At 40.4% G+C, this 21,935-nt stretch overlaps 1 protein-coding gene across 1 annotated transcript in view; it reads left to right on the top strand.

Annotated features, from left to right (window-relative positions):
* LRBA (LPS responsive beige-like anchor protein) overlaps positions 1–21,935 on the top strand; it is a 1,038,582-nt gene that overhangs the window by 233,450 nt on the left and 783,197 nt on the right. The window contains exons 30-31 of the mRNA XM_073604899.1: positions 8,846–8,973; positions 19,948–20,026. Of these exons, the coding sequence (XP_073461000.1) occupies positions 8,846–8,973; positions 19,948–20,026 (207 nt within the window). The remainder of the gene's footprint in view (positions 1–8,845; positions 8,974–19,947; positions 20,027–21,935) is intronic.

Genomic DNA, 21,935 nt, shown 5'->3' with positions numbered 1-21,935 from the left:
TGACAAAGGATTGATCAGTCTATAATTTTAACCACTTACAGACCGGAAGATTTGCCCCCTTAATGACCAGGCCATTTTTTGCGATACGGCACTGCGTCGCTTTAACTGACAATTGCGTGTTCATGCAACGTTGTACCTAAACAAAATTGACCGTCCTTTTTTTCCCCACAAATAGAGCTTTCTTTTGGTGGTATTTTATCACCTCTGCGTTTTTTATTTTTTGCGCTATAAACAGTGACAATTTTTGAAAACTTTTTGTTATAATACATATGCCCAAAAATGTTTTTAAAAAAGTCGTTTCCCGGGAAAGTGCCACTTTGCCGACGTATATCGGCGTGAGCCGGTCGGCAAGTGGTTAATGGTAGGTTTATTTTAACAGTAAGAGACAAGATAGCAAGAAATATCCAGAAAAACACATTTGAAAAAAGTTATTAATTGATTTTCATTTTAATGATTGAAATAAGCATTTTAACCCATTAGCAAAACATGACTTGGTACTTGGTAGCAACCCTTGTTGGCAATGAGAGGTCAGGCATTTCTTGTAGTTGGCCACAAGGTTTGCACACATCTCAGGAGGGATTTTGTCCCACACCTCTTTGCAGATCCTCTCCAAGTCATTAAGGTTTCGAGGCTGACGTTTGGTGACTCGAACGTTCAGCTCCCTCCACATATTTTCTGTGGGATTAAGGTCTGGAGACTGGCTAAACTACTCCAGAGCCTTAATGTGCTGCTTCTTGAGCCGCTCCTGTTGCTTTTGGCTGTGTGTTTTGGGTCATTGTCTTGCTGAAATACCCATCCAATGCCCTGACTGAGGTAAGGAGGTTCTCACCCAAGAGTTGAGTTGATTTTGGTCTCATCTGACCACAACACCTTCACCCATTTCTCCTCTGAATCATTCAGATGTTCATTAGCAAACTTTAGATGGGCCTGTATATGTGCTTTCTTGAGCAGGGGGACTTTGTGGGCACTGCAGGAATTAAGTCCTTCATGGCATAGTGTGTTATCAATTGTTTTCTTGGTGACTTTGGTCCCAGGTGCCATGAGCTCATTGACGAGATTCTCACGTGTAGTTTTGGGCGGTTTCCTTACTGTTCTCACGATCATTAAAACTCCACTGGGTGAGATCTTGCATGGAGCCCCAGACTGAGGGAGATTGACAGTTATTTTGTGTTTCTTCCATTTGCGAATAATCGCACCAACTGTTGTCACCCTCGCACCAAGCTGCTTGGCGATGGTCTTGTAGCCAATTCCAGTCTTGTGTAGGTCTACAATATTGTCCCTGACATCCTTGGACAGCTCTTTGGTCTTGGCCATGGTGGGGAGTTTGGAATCTGATTGCTTCTGTGGACAGGTGTTTTTTTTTTTTTTTAACAGGTAACAAGCTGAAATTAGGAGCACTCCCTTTTAAGAGTGTTCCTAATTTCAGCTTGTTAACTGTATAGAAGACACCCGGGAGCCAGAAATCTTGCTGATAGGGGATCAAATATATTTCACGCATTAAAATGCAAATCAATTTTTAACTTTTTGGAAATGCGTTTTTCTGGATATTTTTTTTTGTTCTGTCTCACTGTTAAAATCTACCATTAAAATTATAGCCTGACCATTTCTTTGTCAGTGTGCAAACATACAATATCAGCAGGGGAGCAAATACTTTTTTTCCCCTCTGTAGTTGGTAAGGTTGAAAAGACACCAGCCCATCCAGTCCAACCTGTGTTTGTGTGTGTGTGTATGCATGTGTTTATGTCAATAGTACATTGTATATCCCTGTGTGTTGTGATAGTTAGGGTGCCCATCAAAGTTTTTTTTTTTTTTTTTTTTTTAAACTATTGAGGCTCCATGCTGATGCCACTGCATGTGGAAGAGAATTCCACATCCTTACCGCTCAGTAAAGAACCCTCACAGTTTGAGGTTAAACCACTCCTCTTCCAATTTCAGTGAATGACCACGTGTCTTTAAATTCTCACAGAAAAGTTTTTTCCCTATGCTAGGGTCACCGGTATTTGTGCATCGCTATTACATCCCCTCTCAAGCATCTCCTCTCCAGAGAGAATAAGTTTAATGCTTGTACTCGATTCTCCAGTTCCTTTATTATCTTTTTTGCTATTCTTTGAACTCTTTCCAGTTCCAGCACATCCTTTTTGAGGGCTGGTGCCCAAAACTGGATGGCATACTCAAGATGCGGCTGGACCAGAGTCTAGAAGAGTGGGAAAGTTATCGTTTTATCTCTGGAGTCAATCCCCTTTTTATTGCATGCCAATATTCTGTTGGCTTTACTTGCAGCAGCTTGGCATTGCATGCCATTGCTGAGCTTGTCATCTACTAGGACCCCCAGGTACTTTTCTGTCCTAGATTCCCCCACAGGTTTCCCCCCTAGCGAGTAACTTGTGGTTGTATTTTTAGCACCCAAATGCATTGCTTTACATTTTTCAACATTAAACCTCATTTGGTAACGTTTCCACAACCTGCACTGAAGTTAATGTTCTGCTTAACTTTATATCATCCGCAAATATTGAGCTGTTTATCCCATCCTCTATATTGTTTATGAATACATTAAACAGAATTGGTTCCAGGACAGATCCTTGGTGGACTCCACTTAAACCAGACCATACCGAGTACTCGCTATTTATCACCACCTTTTGGACCTGCCCTTTTAGCCAGTTTTCAATCCAGGTACTCACCCTATGGTCCATGCCAACAAATCTTAGTTTGTAAAGTTTGTGGGGAACTGTATCAAATGCCTTTGCGAAATCCAGATAAACCACATCCACAGAGCTACCTCTATCTAGATGACAGCTTACTACTTCATAGAATGTTTATAGATCTGACAAGAACGATTCTTCATGAATCTGTGCCAATTACCACTCATCAGCATGGATTCCGTTTTTGTTACTATAATCTTGGATATAATCCCTTATCCCCTCCATTAGCTTACATACTATTGATGTTAGGCTGACTAGCCTGTAGTTTCCATGATTATATCTCTGCCCTTTTTTAAATATTGGTACCACGTTGGCTTTTCTCCAATCAGCCAGTACCATTCCAGAAAGTAAACGTTTCATAAAAATTAGGAACAATGGTCTAGCTATCACCTTACTGAGTTTAAGGACCCTCGGATGTAAGCCATCTGGTCCTGGTGTTTTATTTGTTAGATTTTTCTAATCTATTTCTGATAATGTCTTCTGTTACTCATGAGGTTACATCCTGTGACGTGTTTAACATTACAGTCGTGGTTACTATACCCTCCCTGTTTCCTTTGTGAAAACTGAATAGAAAAATGCATTTATGGGGCGACACAGTGGTGTAGTGGATAGCACTTTCGCCTAGCAGTAAGAAGGGTTGCTGGTTCGAATCCCAACCATGACACTTCCTGCCTGGAGTTTGCATGTTCTCCCTTTGCCTGCGTGGGTTTCCTCCGGTTACTCCGGTTTCCTCCCACCCTCCAAAGACATGCTGATAGGTTAATTGAATCCTGTCTAAATTGTCCCTAGTATGTATGAATGTGAGTTAGGGACCTTAGATTGTAAGCTCCTTCAGGGTAGGGACTGATGTGAATGTACAATGTGTATATATAAAGCGCTGTGTAAATTGACGGCGCTATATAAGTACCTGAAATAAATAAAAATAAATTTAAGACTTTTGCCTTATTTTTATCTTTTGTAACCAATTTCCCTTCACCATCCTTTATAGGGCCAATATGTTCTGGCCTCACTTTCTTCCACTTTCTTCCACTTTCTTCCACTTTCTTCCACTTTCTGTTTATATGATCAGGCGCTGGTTTATTATAGTGCTGGCTATGGACCAGATGGTCCCTGGCCATCTCTATGACACTGACAGGCCTCAAGTGACATCATGACGTTGCTTCCGGCACTGGCAGATGCAAACATTGACAGTTTTTTTTCCTTTAAAGCAGAGAGCTGTGGTGTGTTTTTTTTTTTTTTTTTTTTTTTTTTTTTTTACATCGCATGCTTTTCTGGGTAGAGGAGATATCTGGCATTTCGTTGACCCCAGATGTCTCCATAAAGAGGACCAGTCATGCCTTATTCCTATTGCAAGTAATGTTTACATTTCTTGTAATAGGAATAAAAGTGATCAGAAAAAAAGAAAAAAAAATGTAAAAGGACTGTGTAAAAAAATAAAGAGCTTCTGTCCTCTTGTGTTCACATGCAGAAGCGATCACATATGTAGGTTGCGCCCACATATGTAAACTGCTTTCAAACCACACGTGAGGTATTGCCACAAATGTGAGAAAAATCATTCTAACACAAGACTTCCTCTGTAACTCTAAATTGGTAACCTGTAAAAAAATTTAAAGCGTCGCATATGGAGATTTTTAAGTACCGAAATTTGGCGCCTTTCCACGACTGTGCACAATTTTAAAGCGTGGAATGTTTGGGTATTTACTCGCTGTAACATCATCTTTCATGCTATACAAAAAAATGGTGTAAATATTGTGTTTGAGGGTTCTGAGTGATTTTTGGCAAAATAATGATGATTTTACATGTTGGAGAGGAATTCCAGAATTGGCTCAGTATAGAAGTGGCTAGTAATGGCGGCGATCAGCGATGTATAGCGCGACTGCGATATTGCGGCATAAAATCAGACACTGACACTTTGCAGGAACCAGCGACACTATTACACTGATCAGTGCTCAAAATATGCACAGTCACTGTACTAATGAAACTGGCTGGGAAGGGGTTAAACATCTAGGACAGGGGTCTTAAACTGGTGGCCCCCCAGCTGTTGCAAAACTACAAGTCCCATCATGCCTCTGCCTGTGGGAGTCATGCTTGTAACTGTCAGCCTTGCAATGCCTCATGGGACTTATAGTTTCACAACAGCTGGATGGCTGCTACTTTGAGACCCCTGATCTAGGATGATCAAAGGGTTAATTGTGTGCCTAGCCAGTGTTTTTGCCTACACCATGTGCTGCTTTTATGAGGGGAAGAGATTGATTTTAGTCCCCGCTTTGCAGAGACACAGAAAACAACCCTTTCCCCCTGTCAGGACTGAGATATGCCTTGTTTACATAGAAATACACTAAATTGTAAAAAGTATTGGGATGTCTACCTTTACACACACCTGAACTTTCCCAGTCTTAGTCTGTAGGGTTCAATATTGAGCTGGCCCACCCTTTGCAACTATACCAACTTAAACTCTTCTGGGAAGGCTGTCCACAAGGTTTAGGAGTGTGTCTATGGGAATGTTTGACCATTCTTCCAGAAGCGTGTTTGTGAGGTCAGGCACTGTTCTTGGATGAGAAGGCCTGGCTCGCGGTCTCTATTCTAATTCATTCCAAAGGTGTTCTATAGGGTTGAGGTCAGGACTCTGTACAGGCTAGTCACATTCCTCCACCCCAAACTTGCTCATCCAGGTCTTTATAGAGCTTGGTTTCTTCACTGGTGCACAATCATGTTGGAACAGGAAGGGGCCATTCCCCAAACTGTTCCACAAAGTTGGGAGCACGAAATTGTCCAAAATGTCTTCGTATGCTGACGCCTTAAGAGTTCCCTTCACTGGAACTAAGGGTCCAAGCCCAACCCCTGAAAAACAACCCCACACCATAATCCCCCCTCCACCAAATCATTTGGAGGGGTAGCCCAATACTTTAGGCAATATATTGTGGATGAGCAAGTTTGGGGTGGAGGAACTTGACTGACCTGCACAAAGTCCTGACCTCAACCTAATAGAACTTCTTTGGGATGAATTAGAGCAGAGACTGTGAGCCATGCCTTCTTGTCCAACATCATTGCCTGCACAAATGTGCTTCTGGAAGAATGGTCAAACATTCCCATAAATGCACTCCTAAACCTTGTGGACTGCTTCCCAGAAGAGTTGAAGCTGGTAAAGGGTGGACCAACTCAATATTTAATCCTATGGAATAAGGCAGGTGTCCCAATACTTTTGGCAAAATAGTGCATCTCAGTTCTCTGTGTATTACTGATAATCGGCGGGTGCCGGAGGACATTGAGTGCCCGACACCTGCAGATTGGCTTCTGTTGTGAATTATTACAGCCAAAGCGGGCCGCTGGCACTGCATGCATGTGCCTTCTGCAGGCATAAGTGCAGAATCACATTTTATATATGATTCTGGACAGGAGAGCCACTCTGTAGCAGTAAAACTGCCATTGCGTGGACATTAATTGTTAATGACTTGCTGTCCGGTGTTGGTTGCCTGGCTGCATTTGGCTTCAAAAGTTTGCGCCATGGAGCAAGCATATAATCAGCAAAATCTTCACTGCAATTCCCATGTTAATTTGTGTTTAGTGTCTTGCTTGGTAGAGAAGCTAGGTCCAGTATGGCAGTCCTGGAACCTGCCCCCCTAAAGCTAAATTGGCAACGGACGCTCCTTTATTTCAGTCCTTAAAGATACCAGTTAACAGTTCCCCATAGCACTGCTCTGCTACTTGTGCTTTTCAATAAGAGTTGCTGCAATTGTCCTTGCTGCTAGTTGGTCAGCGTTAATTCAAAATTGTTCACTCCATCACCCAATTAGCTCATAGGAGGAAATCAAAGCAAGCTGAGCTAGATGTTGTGAAAAACCTCTTGTGCTGAGAATTAACATGTTCATAGATAGCCTTATGAAGTAAGGCTGAAATGCTAGTGTTGGAGAAGATGCATATAATATTTGTGCTAGACTCCTTGGCTTTTAAATGCTGTTGTGCATTTACAAAAATGTTTTTTTTTTTTTTTTTGAAACCGTGGCAAGAAAAAGTATGTAAACCACTTGAATTAACTGGTTTTCTGCAGTAATTTACCATAAAATTTGATCTGATCCACATCTAAGTCACAATAGACAAAAAGCAAAATATTAAGTGCTACGCTACGTGTACTTTAACTACAAATTACTATAAACCTGTGAAATAAATAAATGTTATAGTGTAGTAAATCAACGTGTTGCTCTAAATAATAAGCGTCAAAATATAAGTGAATAGTCCCAAGTGAAAACAAATGGAGTCCCCAGTAAAAGATCATATTGAGGATTCTTATTGTCGCAGATCAAAGTGTGGGCCACATCATACTCTCTTCACCTCAAAGGCCGACCACCACCAAAGGGGATCAGATGTGCCCCTAACATGTGGCTGGAACCCCCAAGTTAAATGCAGGTCTGGCAGGCTTTAGGGAAATTCCCCCCTATAGAGTGGACACTGTTGTTAGCTACTGAATTTGGTGATATCTACATTCTTATTTTACATATGCAAGTGTGATTTTAGCTTAATAAATTAGCCTTTTTAAAGGTTTTACACTATCCAGTGCTTTCTTATTTGTACATATGTTTGCGGGAGTATTGGATGTCTACCTCAAGGCTGTTTACCTGAATGCTGATCTATAGGGGGAATTTCCCTAAAGCCTGCCAGACCTGTCTTTTTAAAGCAGTAGTAATCGACAGAAAAAAAAGTCACTGGCAGTTTAAATCTTAATGTGCTACTGTGAATTGCATACTAGCACATTATGACAGGCTTACCTGAAACCAAAGCCCTCCAGCGGCATGATTTTTTCATGAATGCTATTAGTAACTCTTACCTTGGTCACTGGTCAGCCTACTAAAATGTATGTAATTTGTGAATTTTTTTTTCCAGGTGGCATAGACAAAGGTTGGGAATATGGTCTGTGCATGGAGTCTTCTGTTTTTTTTTTTGTTTTTTTTTTTTTTGGGGGGGGGGGGGCGGGGGGTTGGGAGAGAGAGCGAGTAGGATGACTTTTTATCACAGCTGTTTTTCTGTGGTTTTGGGTACCCCTAAATCCTTTTTTGTTTTTAGCTGAATATCTTCCATTGTCCATGGCTTTCTAAAGGCTGTAAATGCAACTAGACACAAACGGGCAATGTCTGAACTCTCGTATTTTGCCATACACCAAACTAGTTCTCATGACGTGTATCATCATATTAAATGTTCATATCTTTTGTTATAAACGCGTAGTCCTGAGTGAGGAAGTGGCCTGACCAGGTCTGGTGATCTGTACTCATTCAACAGGTAATAATTATCTGCACCACAAAGCCTCCTTACGGTCCAGGATAATTGGGACTAATAACACACTGACCTTATGCCTCTGAATATTTATGGTTGCTGGTCTTTTCACCCTTGTTCTGTCAGAAGTGATGTAAGCCCCTCTTTGAAACCACTGCCGTTCTCACATTGGCTACTTAAAAGATACATTGCTTTTAAATATGACAGTGAGCTGTTAAAGTGTAGCTTAATTTTGAATTTTGCAGTTTGGTGGAACTTGCAATTGACATTGTATAGAAAGAGCTATCTGATTTATGGGATTAGGTTCCTAATGGCCAAGAAGGTTTCTGCTGAATAATTGGCTATTGCTTTATTCACTTGTCATGGTACGATGACTTGTGTATTAAGGAAATGGAGTTTGTTAGAGGGAAGGAAGCCTTGCATGTCATCAAGAATCAAGGTGTCTCAGAGGACAATGTTATAATCAGCTTTGCTGGCCTTGAGAACAGATTTGATTTGTGATGGTTAGTGATGCAACCTAGTTATAGTTTAACCCAAAAATAATGAAAAATGTGTTTTATAGAGAGAAGTGAATATCAGACGTGCTTCTTTGTATTAATGTGAAGAGGTCTTTATTTATATTGGGTATATTTATTGTGTGTATTTTATACAAAATATTCAGTGCAAATTGCTGTTATTTATATTTGTAACCAAATCTCAGATCCTCTTATATTTACTTGCTTTAACAAAGTGTAATTTTTCTTGTGGTCATGTCAAAATTCAGTGTGTTCTGTCATTTTTTGTGTAATGATGTTCAAACTGTTCATTATTCTGAAGTCTTTGTGCTGAATGCTTCAGAATTGGCATTTAATAGCAGTTTATCTTTTTCATCTTTTTCTCAGGAGTGTCGTTATAGCACAGAAGAAAAACGCTCCTGTTGCAGCTACTGTTGGGCCTGTCCCTCAAGCAGCCAGTGTGGTGTCTTCATTAGAAGCCTCTCAGTCTGCAGAAGCTGACAAAGACTCATCAGGTATATATATTGCAAATACATTTATAGAATGTGTGTGTTTATATGTAAATAATATATATTTATATTTATTATAATGTGTTTTCTTGAAGGGGTCAATCCCTGCATTTTACTTTCCTCTCTAGGGATAGGTGGATTGGCAAATCCTGCCAATCATGAACATTTTACAGTTTGTATTGTGTTTTTGCAGACTTGTCCAATCTTTAGAAGAGAAAAGTTTTTATGGTTTGATTGAATTCCAAACAAAGCATGGTAACCCACACATTAGGTAGATCTAAATTTTGTGTGATGGGGAGAATTGTAAACTTCTGGTTTGTCCAAATATTTCCTTTTTAAAGTGATTGTGATCAAGTGATTGTAAAAGTCTCACTTGTTTGTTATTTTAATAGAAAAAAAAAATTTTTATACTTGCCTGCTCTGTGCAATGGTTTTTGCACAGGGCAACCTAGATCCTCCTCTTCTCGGGGTCCCTGGCTGGAGCTCCTGACCCTTCCCTCCTGTTCAGTGCCCCCACAGCAAGCAGCTTGCTATGGGGCAGCTGAGCTGTAGCTCCGTGTATCTGTTAAGACATGGGAGTCAATGGCGCCGCTGCTGCGTCTCAGCCAATCAAGAGGAAGAGTCCCAGATGGCCGATTCACTCGTGGACATACCTGGATAGAGATGGGGCTCAGGTAAGTATTGGGGGCGCTGGGGCTGCTGCACACGGAAGGCTTTTTATCTGCATGCATTTGAATGCATGCAGATAAAAGAAAAACCTGCCTTTACAACCACTTTAAAGCAGAGTTCCACTGTCAAATCATTTTTTTTTTTTTCTAAATTCTTTAGTTCATATAATGTAAATGTCCCACTAACTTGTTTTTTCAAAATTACCCCCTGATGTCCGGTTTCGTATATAAAAATAACTTCTATTATGTGTTACTGGCAGTTGTCATCTTGCCTGTGGGCATATGAAGCCCACAAGCAGACAGTTCTGGGATACCATGCATGCTGAGCTACCAGCATGCACCGCCTGTTCCCGCGCATGCACATTATTTACGTGAAGCAGCGCCGTAAGCTTCTGACGTTGCCATCACAATGGGCGTCGTCGTCGGAAGTGCCCGCCCCCATTGTGATGGCAACGAAGAAAAACAAAAGCACACGGCTAGCCACACTGACTCCTGGGAAGATTGATTCATAGCTCCCAGGAGACAGTGCTCCGCCGAATATGACGGCGATACCCGTGGGTGGCTCACACAGGAAACGCAGCATAAAAAGGTAACCCTTAGGAAAAAATAATTATATTGCCATTTGACAATATTTATTATTGCAGCTTACTAGTAAGCTGAATTTAGGAAATTTTGTGGAACTCCGCTTTAAGTCTATTGGATGTGAAGCAAATCATACGATTTTTATATAATAAACTGTATGGTTCTATGTAGATAGGGTAAGAAAGATATGAATACATTTATATCAGATTTGATAAACTGCAATAAGTACATAACCTAAACTTTCTCAAATGTCTATGTCTACGCAACGTACTACCTTAATGCAACGCAAAACAGCACACGTTGACATTCCTGATCACCACTTTGAGCATACCCTGGTATGTCTGCCTGTCTTATATACATGGAGGTAGGAGGTTTACAAATATATAGTATCCCAAAGACTTTTCATTCTTCTTATACGTGACCTTCGCTGAGAATATAGATCCTGCTTTTGACTTGCGGTATTAATGATACCAGTGTGCCTAAGTTTGCCCCTGCATGGTTGATGTCTATGTTCATCAAAATTCCAATAAAAATAGTAAAGGAGTGCTATAATACTTTGACATACAGTGCCTTGAAAAACTATTTATACCCCTTGAAATTTTCCACATTTTGTCATGTTACAACCAAAAACGTAAATGTATTTTATTGGGATTTTATCTTTTAGACCAACACAGTGGCACATAATTGTGAAGTGGAAGAAAAATGATCACTGGTTTTCATAATATTTTACAAATTAATATTTTACAAATTAATTAATCTTTTTGGGTATGTCTCTACCAGCTTTGCACATGCAGTGAGTGACATTTTTTGCCCATTCTCCTTTGCAAAAAAAGCTCAAGCTCTGTCAAATTGGATGAGCATCTGTGAACAGCAATTTTCAAGTCTTGTCATAGATTCTCAATTTGATTTAGGTCTGGACTTTGACTGGGCCATTCTAACACAGGAATATGCTTTGATCTAACCGTTCCATTGTAGCTCTGGCTGTATGTGTAGGGTAGTTTTTCCTGCTGGAAGGTGAACCTCCGCCCCATCGCAAGTCTTTTGCAGACTATAACAGGTTTTCGTCTAAGATTGCCCTGTATTTGGCTCCATCCATTTTCCCATCAACTGACCAACTTCCCTGTCCCTGCTGAAGAAAAGCATCCCCACAACATGATGTAGCCACCACCATGTTTCACGGTGGGGATGGTGTGTTCAGAGTAATATGCAGTGTTAGTTTTCCTCCACACCTAGCTTTTTGCTTTTAGGCCAAAAAGTTCAACTTTGGTCTCATCTAACGAGCATCTTCTTCCACATGTTTGCTGTGTCCCCCACATGGCTTCTCACAAACAGGACTTCTTATGGCTTTCTTTTAACAATGACTTTCTTCTTGCCACTCTTCCATAATGGCCAGATTTGAGGAGTGCATGACTAATAGTTGTCCTGTGGACATAATCTCCCACCTGAGCTGTGGAACTCTGCAGCTCCTCCAGAGTTACCATGGGCCACTTGGCTGCATCTCTAATTAATGCTGTCCTTGCCCAGCCTGTCAGTTTAGGTGGACGGCCATGTCTTGGTAGGTTTGCAGTTGTGCCATACGCTTTCCATTTTTGAATGCTGCATTGAACAGTGCTCCGTGAGATGTTAAAAGCTTGGGATGTTTTTTTTATAACCAAATCCTGCTTTAAACATCTCCACAACTTTATCCCTGACCTGTCTGGTGTGTTCCTTGGCCTTCATGGTGCTGTTTGTTTACTAAGGTTCTCTGACAAACCTCTGAGGGCTTCACAGAACAGCTGTATCTATACCGAGATTAAATTACATACAGGTGGACTCCTATTTACTAATTAAGTGATTTCTGAGGGGAATTGGTTCCACCAGATTTTAGTTAGGGGTATCAGAGTAAAGGGGGCTGAATACAAATGCACGGCACACTTTTCAGATGTTTTATTTGTAAAAAATTTTGAAAACCATGTTTTCCTTCTACTTCACAATTTATGTGCCGCTTTGTGTTGGTCGATCAAATGAAATCCCAATAAAATACATTTGTTTTTGGTTGTAACATGACAAAATGTGCAAAATTTCAAGGGGTATGAATACTTTTTCAAGGCACTGTATGTATTGGTGTTATAGCAGATTTCTTAATGAACAAATCAACACTTCTACTTTGTTACAATATGGTGTTAGCATTTACATGATAGCAGTGATCTTTTTTAAAATCCACTTGGTGTACTGTTTTGCATCTTGTAAAAAAAAAGTGTGTCTAATACGTGCACAACATTCTTTTAGAGCCCATTCACACAGGGGCAACACGACTTCCAGCGCGACTTTGGGAGGCAACTTGGACACGACTTGAGTATGAATCACAGCACGACTTGGGGCAACTTACAACACAACTTGAAGTCGCCTGCAGGACAGGGAACTTTACAAGTGGCCAATCAGAGCTTATCTGCTGTGTGTGAGAAGGAGGGGGCTGGCTGTTTAGTGGAGGAAATTACTTTCTGTTTCCTTTCTGCTTCCTGTAAAGTTGCCTCAGTATGAACAGTGATCAGACTTGGAGGCAACTTCCATTGAAATCAATGGGTACAAGTTGCTTTCAAGTCGGATTGAAGTAGTACAGGAACCTTTTCTGAAGTCGGAGCGACTGCAGTAGTGTCCATTAAGACAGATCCATTCACTTACATTGATTTTTTCATGTAGAGCGACTTGAGGCGACTTGGGGCGACTTGAAGTCGGATCCAAAGTTGCCCCTGTGTGAATGGGCTCTTAATTGTGGTGTTTTAATATAACCTGAAATGCTGAAGTGAGGGTGGTCAGTTTAGAATGAGAGAGAGAAAATCAGGCAAAATGGTAACATAAGTGTGATCATTGCAGAAGCAAAGGAAAAGCTTTGTAGAATAAATTAAAATGTTTAAGACCATTCAAGGTTAAACATTTAATTTGTCTACACAGCAGGAATAACACAATCGTAGTAATTATTCGAATAATCGTATCAATGCAAATTCATTTTTAATGCAGTCATAGTCCAAAGAAAACATTCCATTCTATTTATGATCACAGTTCACATAGACTCTGCGCTTTCTGTGAAAAGAGGACTGGCCCAAAAACAAGGCGCTTGGATGACTGGTCTGAAAACTAAACTGATTTTTAGCAGTTTCTTCTTTTTGCCCTAGTGTATTGATTAGTGACCTCTTGTGTCTTATATACGGTGTCAGAATTGATATGTTTGTTAAAAGACGGCAGCCACCTCGAAACCAGGGGTGGACACATTATATGACCTAGGTGAAAATTTCCTAAATTTTTGGATACCTTTCTCTTTGCTGTTAATGACAGCTCAAAGTGCACAACTTTCTAAAATTGATTGCTCCTGAAGGTGGAGGAGCGCAGGGTCTCTAACATCCACCAGCTTCCGTGATGTCATGAAGGAGTGGAAGAGGACTCCAGTGACAACCTGTGAAGCTCTGGTGAACTCCATACCCAGGAGGGCTACGGCAGTGCTGGAAAATAATGGTGGCCACACAAAATATTGACACTTTTTGGGCCCAATTTGGACATTTTCACTTAGGGGTGTATTCAATTTTGTTGCCAGTGGTTTAGACATGAATGGCTGTGTGAGTTATTTTGAGTGGACAGCAAATTTACAGTTATACAAGCTGTACTCTCATTACTTTACATTATAGCAAAGTTTCATTTCTTCAGTGTGGTCACATGAAAAGATATAATAAAATATTTACAAAAATTTGAGGGGTGTACTCCCTTTTGTGAGATACTGTGTGTGTGTTTGTATGTGTATGTGTATGCGATTGACTTTTGTCAAACAGAACAGGGCTATCCACTAAACTAATTTGGTCTGAATGAAATTTGCAGTGTATAGCCACCTGGATATCACAGGATATTACAGGAAATCACCAGTTAAAACACATAGGAGGATCACCTGAGATAATCTAAATTGGGTCCATAGTCATTGATAGCAGTTTAGTAGGGCTTTGGCCCACTTGACTGGGGTACACATGTAGTGTATAATAGATAGTCTTGTATACTGCAATCCCTTGTTTGTACCTCATTCATAATTTCTGCTCAGGCAACCACAAAATTTGTAGCATGTTGCCCAAGGGAGGCCAGCAAGCTTTTCCTCCAGAAAGGAAGATCTGATTATATTCTGGTTTACTAGCCATCTGATATAAACCTTGTCAAAAACAGAGTCCACCCCCAGGACCTCACTCTGTTAGCACTTTTTTAATACTTATGCTGCTAGCTATAGTACATGGCTAGGAAAATGATATCCTATTTACTTGTTTTAAACTCCTTTTAAGTAAAAAAAAAAAAAAAAAAAAAGTACCTGGTTTCCAGGCCTAGGTAAATGGCATACATCCCAGGAGAGGAGGAAGGGCAGATGGATTCCAGGAAGTAAATGCTACATGAATCATCTACTCTTAGGGCACTTTTACACTGCCAGCGCCCGTCATCAACGGTAAAATGCCGTTATTTTTAGTGGCGCGTTACCGTCGTTTTAGCGGCGCTATTCGACTGCTAGTGTGGCGCTTTTAACCCCCGCTAGCGGCCGAAAAAGGGTTAAAACCGTTGGCAAAGTGCCGCTTTAGCGGTTTGGCGGCGCTGCTCATTGCGCTGCTCAGCGGTGTATTAATCGGTCATACAGCACTGCAAAGAAGCTGCTTGCAGGACTTTTTTTGGCGTCCTACCAGCGCAGCGCCCCAGTGTGAACACTCGGGCTTTCACACTGGGATTGCAGCTGAGGCTTTTTTCAGGCGCTTTACAGGTGCTATTGAGCAGCTCTCTGCTCTGCCCCCCTGCACTCACTGGAGGTAGCGGGAGCGGCGGGCTCAGGCTCTCAGCAGCTTTCGGATGGATCCCGACCATATGGTTGTGATCTTTCTGAGTCTGAACCGGCTCTGTGACGTTAGCAGAGTTCAGCCCACTGTCTGCTGAAAACGGATCATAAGAGTGCAGAACAAACTGCACTCCTGTGATCCACAGGAGAAGTACAGCCAAATGAGCTTTGGCTATACTTCTCTAAGTCCTGCTTTTCTTCTACCAGCAAAACATCCAATACAGTGGCACAATTCAATTTCTTTTTTTTCTCAGGATGGCTTCTTTATTTTACATGTTCTTTGTAAAAATATGTCAAAGGCAGCTATTTCATCTTCAATTTCTTGTACAATGGGTGTCTGTTCAATTGCTTACTATCGCAAGCCAACAAATGTTAGACCTGTTGCATTTAAGCCTTGTACACATGACAATATGGAGCGCATGAGTCTGTTTTGTTTTTTTTGTATGCTAGTTTTATATCGAAATTGCAGAGGTTGCTAAACTTACGAAAATACAATTTCAGAAGTGATGTATTGTATTCTTTCGTTTCGGAGCATGCGAGGCCTTGGACTTCCGTGTTTCTTAAAAATTTTTTTGTCAAACTATGGAATGAGCGAAAATCATACAATCTAGTATCATACGAGAAAAAGTTTCACGTCTGTCCCTTCAAATAATTTCGGAGGAACTGTCTTGCTCAGCTCTCGAAAGATGTGTACTAAAGATCAGATTATCGTACGATTACTTCAAAAGCATTTTTTTATGTCCGATTTTCTGATTGTGTGTACTAGGCTTTGACATTTAGCCCCAATGAATGTTTTACAAAATCCAAGGTTTTTTATTTTTGAGCTACGAGGCATCATTTCTAAACATATTTTATCTAGTCCACTAGTTGTATTGGGTTTGCTTCGTTCTATTTGTCATAGGACTCATATCACATTTACTTTAGTTTCTAGCAAATTTACGTTTTCATAAAAAATTTTGTGTTTGTTGGGAAAGCTTTTTCCATAGAGGACTAAATTAAAATGTCTACAAGCTGTAAACGTCAACAGAAATTCTCTAAAAATCGATAAAGAAAAAGTCTAACCTTGGTGCCTATGTTCAGACCTCCGGTTTGAACTGTGTCTCCATAGGAGCCTTTGTTTTTTGATGTTTGTTGAATTTTTCAGTCATTACATCAGCAAGGAACTTCGAAACGAATCCTAGAATAGGCTAGGTGCACAGATTCCTGCATTTTAATTGCTCTGGGTCCATAGATGGCCATAGAAGATGCGATTTTTTTTTTTTCTTCTTTTCTTTCCTGCAACCACATGGGTTGCACAAAAGAAAATCACTCGATTCCCCCATCAACACAGTAAGTTTTGATGGGGAATCCCTCCACCAAAGAGATTGTGTTCTCCTGGTGGGGGGGTGGCAATAATTGCATGTAGAAATCCAATATGCTGATTGTACTCAAGTTGATCGATGGATCAACATGGGTACAAACAGCTGGCCCAAAGATGGCTCAAATCAAATCCAGACCCTACTGAACCGGCCTAGACTTGAGCCATCTATGCCCGGCTTAAATGGAACATAATTTTGATGTATGGTTTAATACAAAAAGGAGAGAGGGGGGATTTGGGACTTTAAATGAAGCCATGGCCTGGTAAGGTCATATGCTTCCATTCATGTCAATTATGAAGAGAAAAAAGGGAGTGGGACTTTGCATGAAGCACGTAGCAGCAACTGAATGAATAGGTGGGTATGTTTAAAAGGATATTTAAAGGTACATAACATTGGCAATATACTAGGGCTGTTACTGATTAAAATTTTTGTGTTCGATTAATCTTTTTTTAAATCGATTTAATCGACTAATTTCGATTAATTATAACGCACATACAGATCCAACTACTTTTAGCTGACGTCATGCATAGCTCCTCCCCCGTACGCGTTACGTTCAATCAGAACTTCCTCAGCGGGGCGGGGGCTACGGCGTCACCCTACAGTCTTTTTAAATGGCACCATTGTGCATCGGGGGACCGATGGAGAGCCAGAGACATCCATCCCCTGCTGAGACAGCATAGTGTCAGCTCTTTGGGAAAAAAGTGCCCTCATCATAAATGCTTCTTGGTTGCTAGATAACCAATCAATGTCAGTTCATCGTCAAACTGACTTACAGCCAGGAAAGCCCTCAGATATGTTGATTTTCACAGCCAAGTCCAGGGTTTTTCTTAAATTCTTTGACCAGTGAGATCAATTAAATCGTTAGAATCTGTCTTCCTCAATTTATGATTTCACGAACATCGATGTCACCGGACTCCTCCCCCCTTTCCTTCATTAGCAGACGGAGGCACTTGGGGAAGGGGGGAGGAGTCTGGTGACGATGTCCATGACGTCACCAGATCTCCAACGGAACTCCCTGAAGACTCGTAAGCCGGCGGAGAGGTGAGTACCGATCAAAAGAATTTTGATCGATCAAAAAAATGTACAATTAATCGAGGAATTAATCTTTAATTTTCCCAGCCCTAAAAACATAAAAATTGGGATTCAATTCCCGCATGGTAGCACGTGGTAATAATATGGGTATCAAATTACATTACACAGTAAATTATCAGGATCCACCAGAGTGGATATATATACACAAATAGTTGATTACAGAGTAATGCCTGCATGGTCTATGGCCTTGTTGTTCCCAGTCAGGGTTATGAGTGTAAACATAATTGTATAAGGTTTCTGATAATCGCATGATTAGTACAAAGCATGGCATCTCATAGATCTATGCGTTTCATGGCTGTAGCCAATCGTCAGGAGCAGGCACGTGATGAATCTACAATTAAAGTAAATGGACTTAGCCTTTGGTCATGTATCAGTATGGAAGAGAAATTCCCCTGCCATATGTTACTTACAGAGAATTGAGCATTTGGTGGTATAATGCTGGGAATCTTGGGCCACCCAAAGACGACATGGTCGGAAGCTGTGGCGGGGGCTTGTCCAGCGAAGGCAGCCAAACACAGATAGGATCTCGGTCTCTGTAGGTGAATGTAATGAGAATGTAATTATGAGGAAGCCCAGACTATAGGGACTGAGTTTGGGTGCAATGGTGAACTTGGGTCCCGGTTTGAATTGGAAGAGAGTGAGGATAATATAAAGAAGTGAAGTGAAGGTGATGCTGATAAAGCGACTAGAAGTCTAAAGGGGGGGGGGGATAATGTTTGTTTATACTCTTATTAACCCTGACTGGGAAAAACGAGGCCATAGGCCCCTTTCACACGATCGGACCGTTCAGGTTCGCCTGTCAGTTTTGACCGCGGACCTGAACGGGTGCTCCATGTTAGCCTATGCAGCGACGGATGTCAGCGGAGACATGTCCGCTGACATCCGACCCCGTCCGATCCGCTAAAAGCAGACGGATGGCCCTACATCCGGATCTGTCGCTATCGGATCGGGTGAGATCTGACGAAAACTGACATGCTGTCCGTTTTCATCAGATCCCTCCATAGGCAGCAGTGGTGCCTGACAAGCCCATCCCCGCTCAGTGAGCAGAGAGGGACCTGTCATCCGCCTGCTCAGCAGAGATCAACGGAGAGATCTCCCGCTGAGCCGGCGGACTCCGTGGAAACGGAGTCCGCCTCGTGTGAATGAGGCCTTAGATCATGCAGGCATTACTCTGTAATCAACTATTTGTGTATATATATCAATTCTGGTGGATCCTGATAATTTACTGTGTATTGTATTTTAATGCTCACAGTTTTCATGTATATGACGTGTATTTACCAATAAATATAATTTTTACATACCCACCTATTCATTCAGTTGCTGCTACGTGCTTCACGCAAAGTCCCACTCCCTCTGATGTAGCGTTTGATGGCCCTGCTACTACTTAGCTTTCTAAAATAGTAGCGACTGAGGCTGTGATGGAAGGTATCTTTTTGGTGTGCTTTCTTTTGCCATTGTTAGGAGGAGCAATAGTTTGTGAATTGGCTGAAATTTGTGCCCTGAGCAGTCCTGTTGGCACCACTCAGCAAGAGAAAATTTGATTTAAAAGCCGTCTAAACCAGGTGGAATTTATTGGCCAAACAGCAACTGCATCCTATTCCATGCAGTTGCTGTTTGGGCTTTCAGACAGCCGCTGGTGCTGACTGAATACAATGGCCAACAGTGCGGATTCCCCTATCCAACTTGTTTATTGTGGCTGGAGGAATCTATTGATTTTTCTCTAGTTTAGCCCATGAGAAATCTAAACGTGTATGGCTAACCTTTTAATTTGGTGGCTGTGGATAAAAATAACACCCATCTTTTGGATATTCTGTGGTCTCTCTCTGCATTCCTGCATTCACCATCTTAAGTATCCTTTCTTTAAATGTAAAAAAGTAGAAAATGTGTTTTTAATGGGTGAAATGTAAAACCATTCATTGTAAATAAAAATAAATGAACTTTTTTTTTTTTTTTATGAGGAGGCAGAAAGTAGAGAAGGTCTTAAATGATACTTTATTGCAAAAGACATTATTTGCGTAGAGCCTTGGGGACTGTGAATTTTCAGTAAACTGCACAGAGAAGGGTGCTAGACAGATGATCTATTTGCATTTTCTTTTATGTTCTTGTGAGTGTCTGTAAAACTGTCAGTTTGAAGGAGCCAGTTTATCAGTGAGAGGATAGGAGTGAGATAAGGCGGCTTGATTCCACATGTTTGAAGTGGCTACTGTACTTATTATCCACATGTGCATTTGTAGATTTTATCAGGCTTTGCCTGTGGAGATGCTTTAACTCACCCTGCAAAATAATTCTGTGAATGCATCTATTGGCATGATCAAAACACTTGATTTTTCTTCTGTGCTTTTGCTTTCATTGAAACATGATGTCCTTAAAATAGTTAAGTCATGCTTTGCGATGCTAAAACAGATCCTAAAAAAAGGGTTTTTTTTTTTTTTTTGCTAATTTTGTTTTTTAGGTAGTGGATCCTCTAATTCAAAACTGCCATCTGTCCAAGCTGTTGCATCTGTTCCAGAAGATTCTGCATCTCACATGAGGTTTGTTCCACTGCTAACTGTAGCTAAGCTGTGCTGGTAATACCTGTCTTTTCTCCTTCCGATCTGCTTTCTTCCCATATAAAATTTAGAAAGGATTATTGCAATGGTTTACCACAAATGCTACATTACGAGAGCCTTATGGAAAACGATCTATTACTACAACTACTGTATTTTAACACTTTCGCAACTAGACATTATCGATGCCTAGTACAAGTTTTATAATGTTGGGTAAAGATGATTTGAACGCCAAAAGGCAAGCAGAGGGCAAATGATTAGTCATCAGTAATGTCTGTAGTCTCATTGCAGCGGATACTATGCCTTCAATTGCAGTGTATTTCTCTGTAGTGGCAGGGTTTTTCTTATTCCTCATGTCAAACTCGAGCAAGGAGTACAGCACTATAGTAGTAATATCACCAACTCCCACTTTTAAATCTCCTAAGGCTATCGGTCAGAGGAAGCAGTGCTATCGATCTCACAATCCATACAGTTATATGGGTGTAGGCACAGTGCTGCCTATGTGCAATGCACCCTCACATACCAGAAAGCACACTTTTTTCAGGAATAATTTGAGACAAAATACATGTTCAAGGTACTGATTAGGCACAACTAACACTTCTAACAATCTCTATAATGTAGCAACTTTTCTCTTTTTTGAGTTCAGGTCCCCATAACATTTATTTTAACGATATGTAAGGCTTTTTTGGTATGTATGTTAAACTATATATATCTCTCACTCTCGCTCTCTCTCTATATCTATAAGTTCTTACTGTGTTTCACAATAACTTTTAGATCAATAGTCATATTTGTCAATTACAAACTTTGACACTAAGTACCCAAACCATCTTTCACCACAATACTGTATAGCACTTCCACTTTTTGGAGGGAACCAATCTCTAAAGTACAAAGTTTACAGCATTTCCCATCATGAGGTCAAGTTGGTTATTTTTATTTTTTTAAGTTGTTTTTTTATTGAATTAACTTGGCATTTATTCATAAGTATTGTACTCGTATAAAAATCAATGAGGTTTAAAAATTGTTGTCACCAGCAATTTTTGGAATTTATAATATTGCTGGGTTGAATCTTTTTGAATTATCTCTTGTTTGGCTGGCCTAACTGGATAGTGGAGTCCTTGGTTAAATATATATAATCAAGGCTAGGGGTAATATTTTAGGGTTTTCATTTCAGCTGGCGATTCCCCCATTCATTTATTTTTTATGTTACCCATTTTTTTAAAATTTTAGGGTGCGCAAAGCATTCACTTTTTACTGACCGCCTGCGCTTGAAGCTGCTTTTTTGTTGACGGCATACCACTGCATCATTTTAAATAGAAAAGAGCTAATTGCAAGAACTGTATGCACCAAAATTACCCTAAATGATATCACTTGTATTCACTACATTCCTCTTCACCCATATTAAAAATAAAAGCAAATCAGGTTATAAAACTCTGCGCTATAAATATATAATTAATAAAGTGGTATTGTGTTCTCTTGTGACATGTATAAAATGTCCAAAATACTATACATTAATGTGCAATAAACTTCAATAAATGAATTAATAAGAGTGCTTCAATAAGCCTGGGAAAAATATATATAAATATTCCAAAATATTTGTGCAATATTCAAACAAATAATAAATATTTCAAGAGAAAAATCATCCATGCGATTCAGTGTTGCATCCTTGCAAAGCAGCGCTGTATCTCTGTAATTCAGTGATAGTGCAATGTTCAAACAATATTAGATAAAAAATTCCAAATAAATATCATCCATGCGATTTCAGTGCTGCATCCATGTAATTCAGTGTTGCATCTGTGCGATTCGGTGCTGTGTAGCTTCGTGCTATGATCAAATTAACAGTCTATAAACATTCCAAAATCCATCCATGTGTTTCAGTGAACACAAACTAAAGTGC

This window comes from Aquarana catesbeiana, linkage group LG01, assembly GCF_042186555.1.
Source record: "Aquarana catesbeiana isolate 2022-GZ linkage group LG01, ASM4218655v1, whole genome shotgun sequence".
NCBI classification, from domain to species: Eukaryota; Metazoa; Chordata; class Amphibia; order Anura; family Ranidae; genus Aquarana; species Aquarana catesbeiana.
This window is presented reverse-complemented; position numbering and strand designations above follow the sequence as displayed.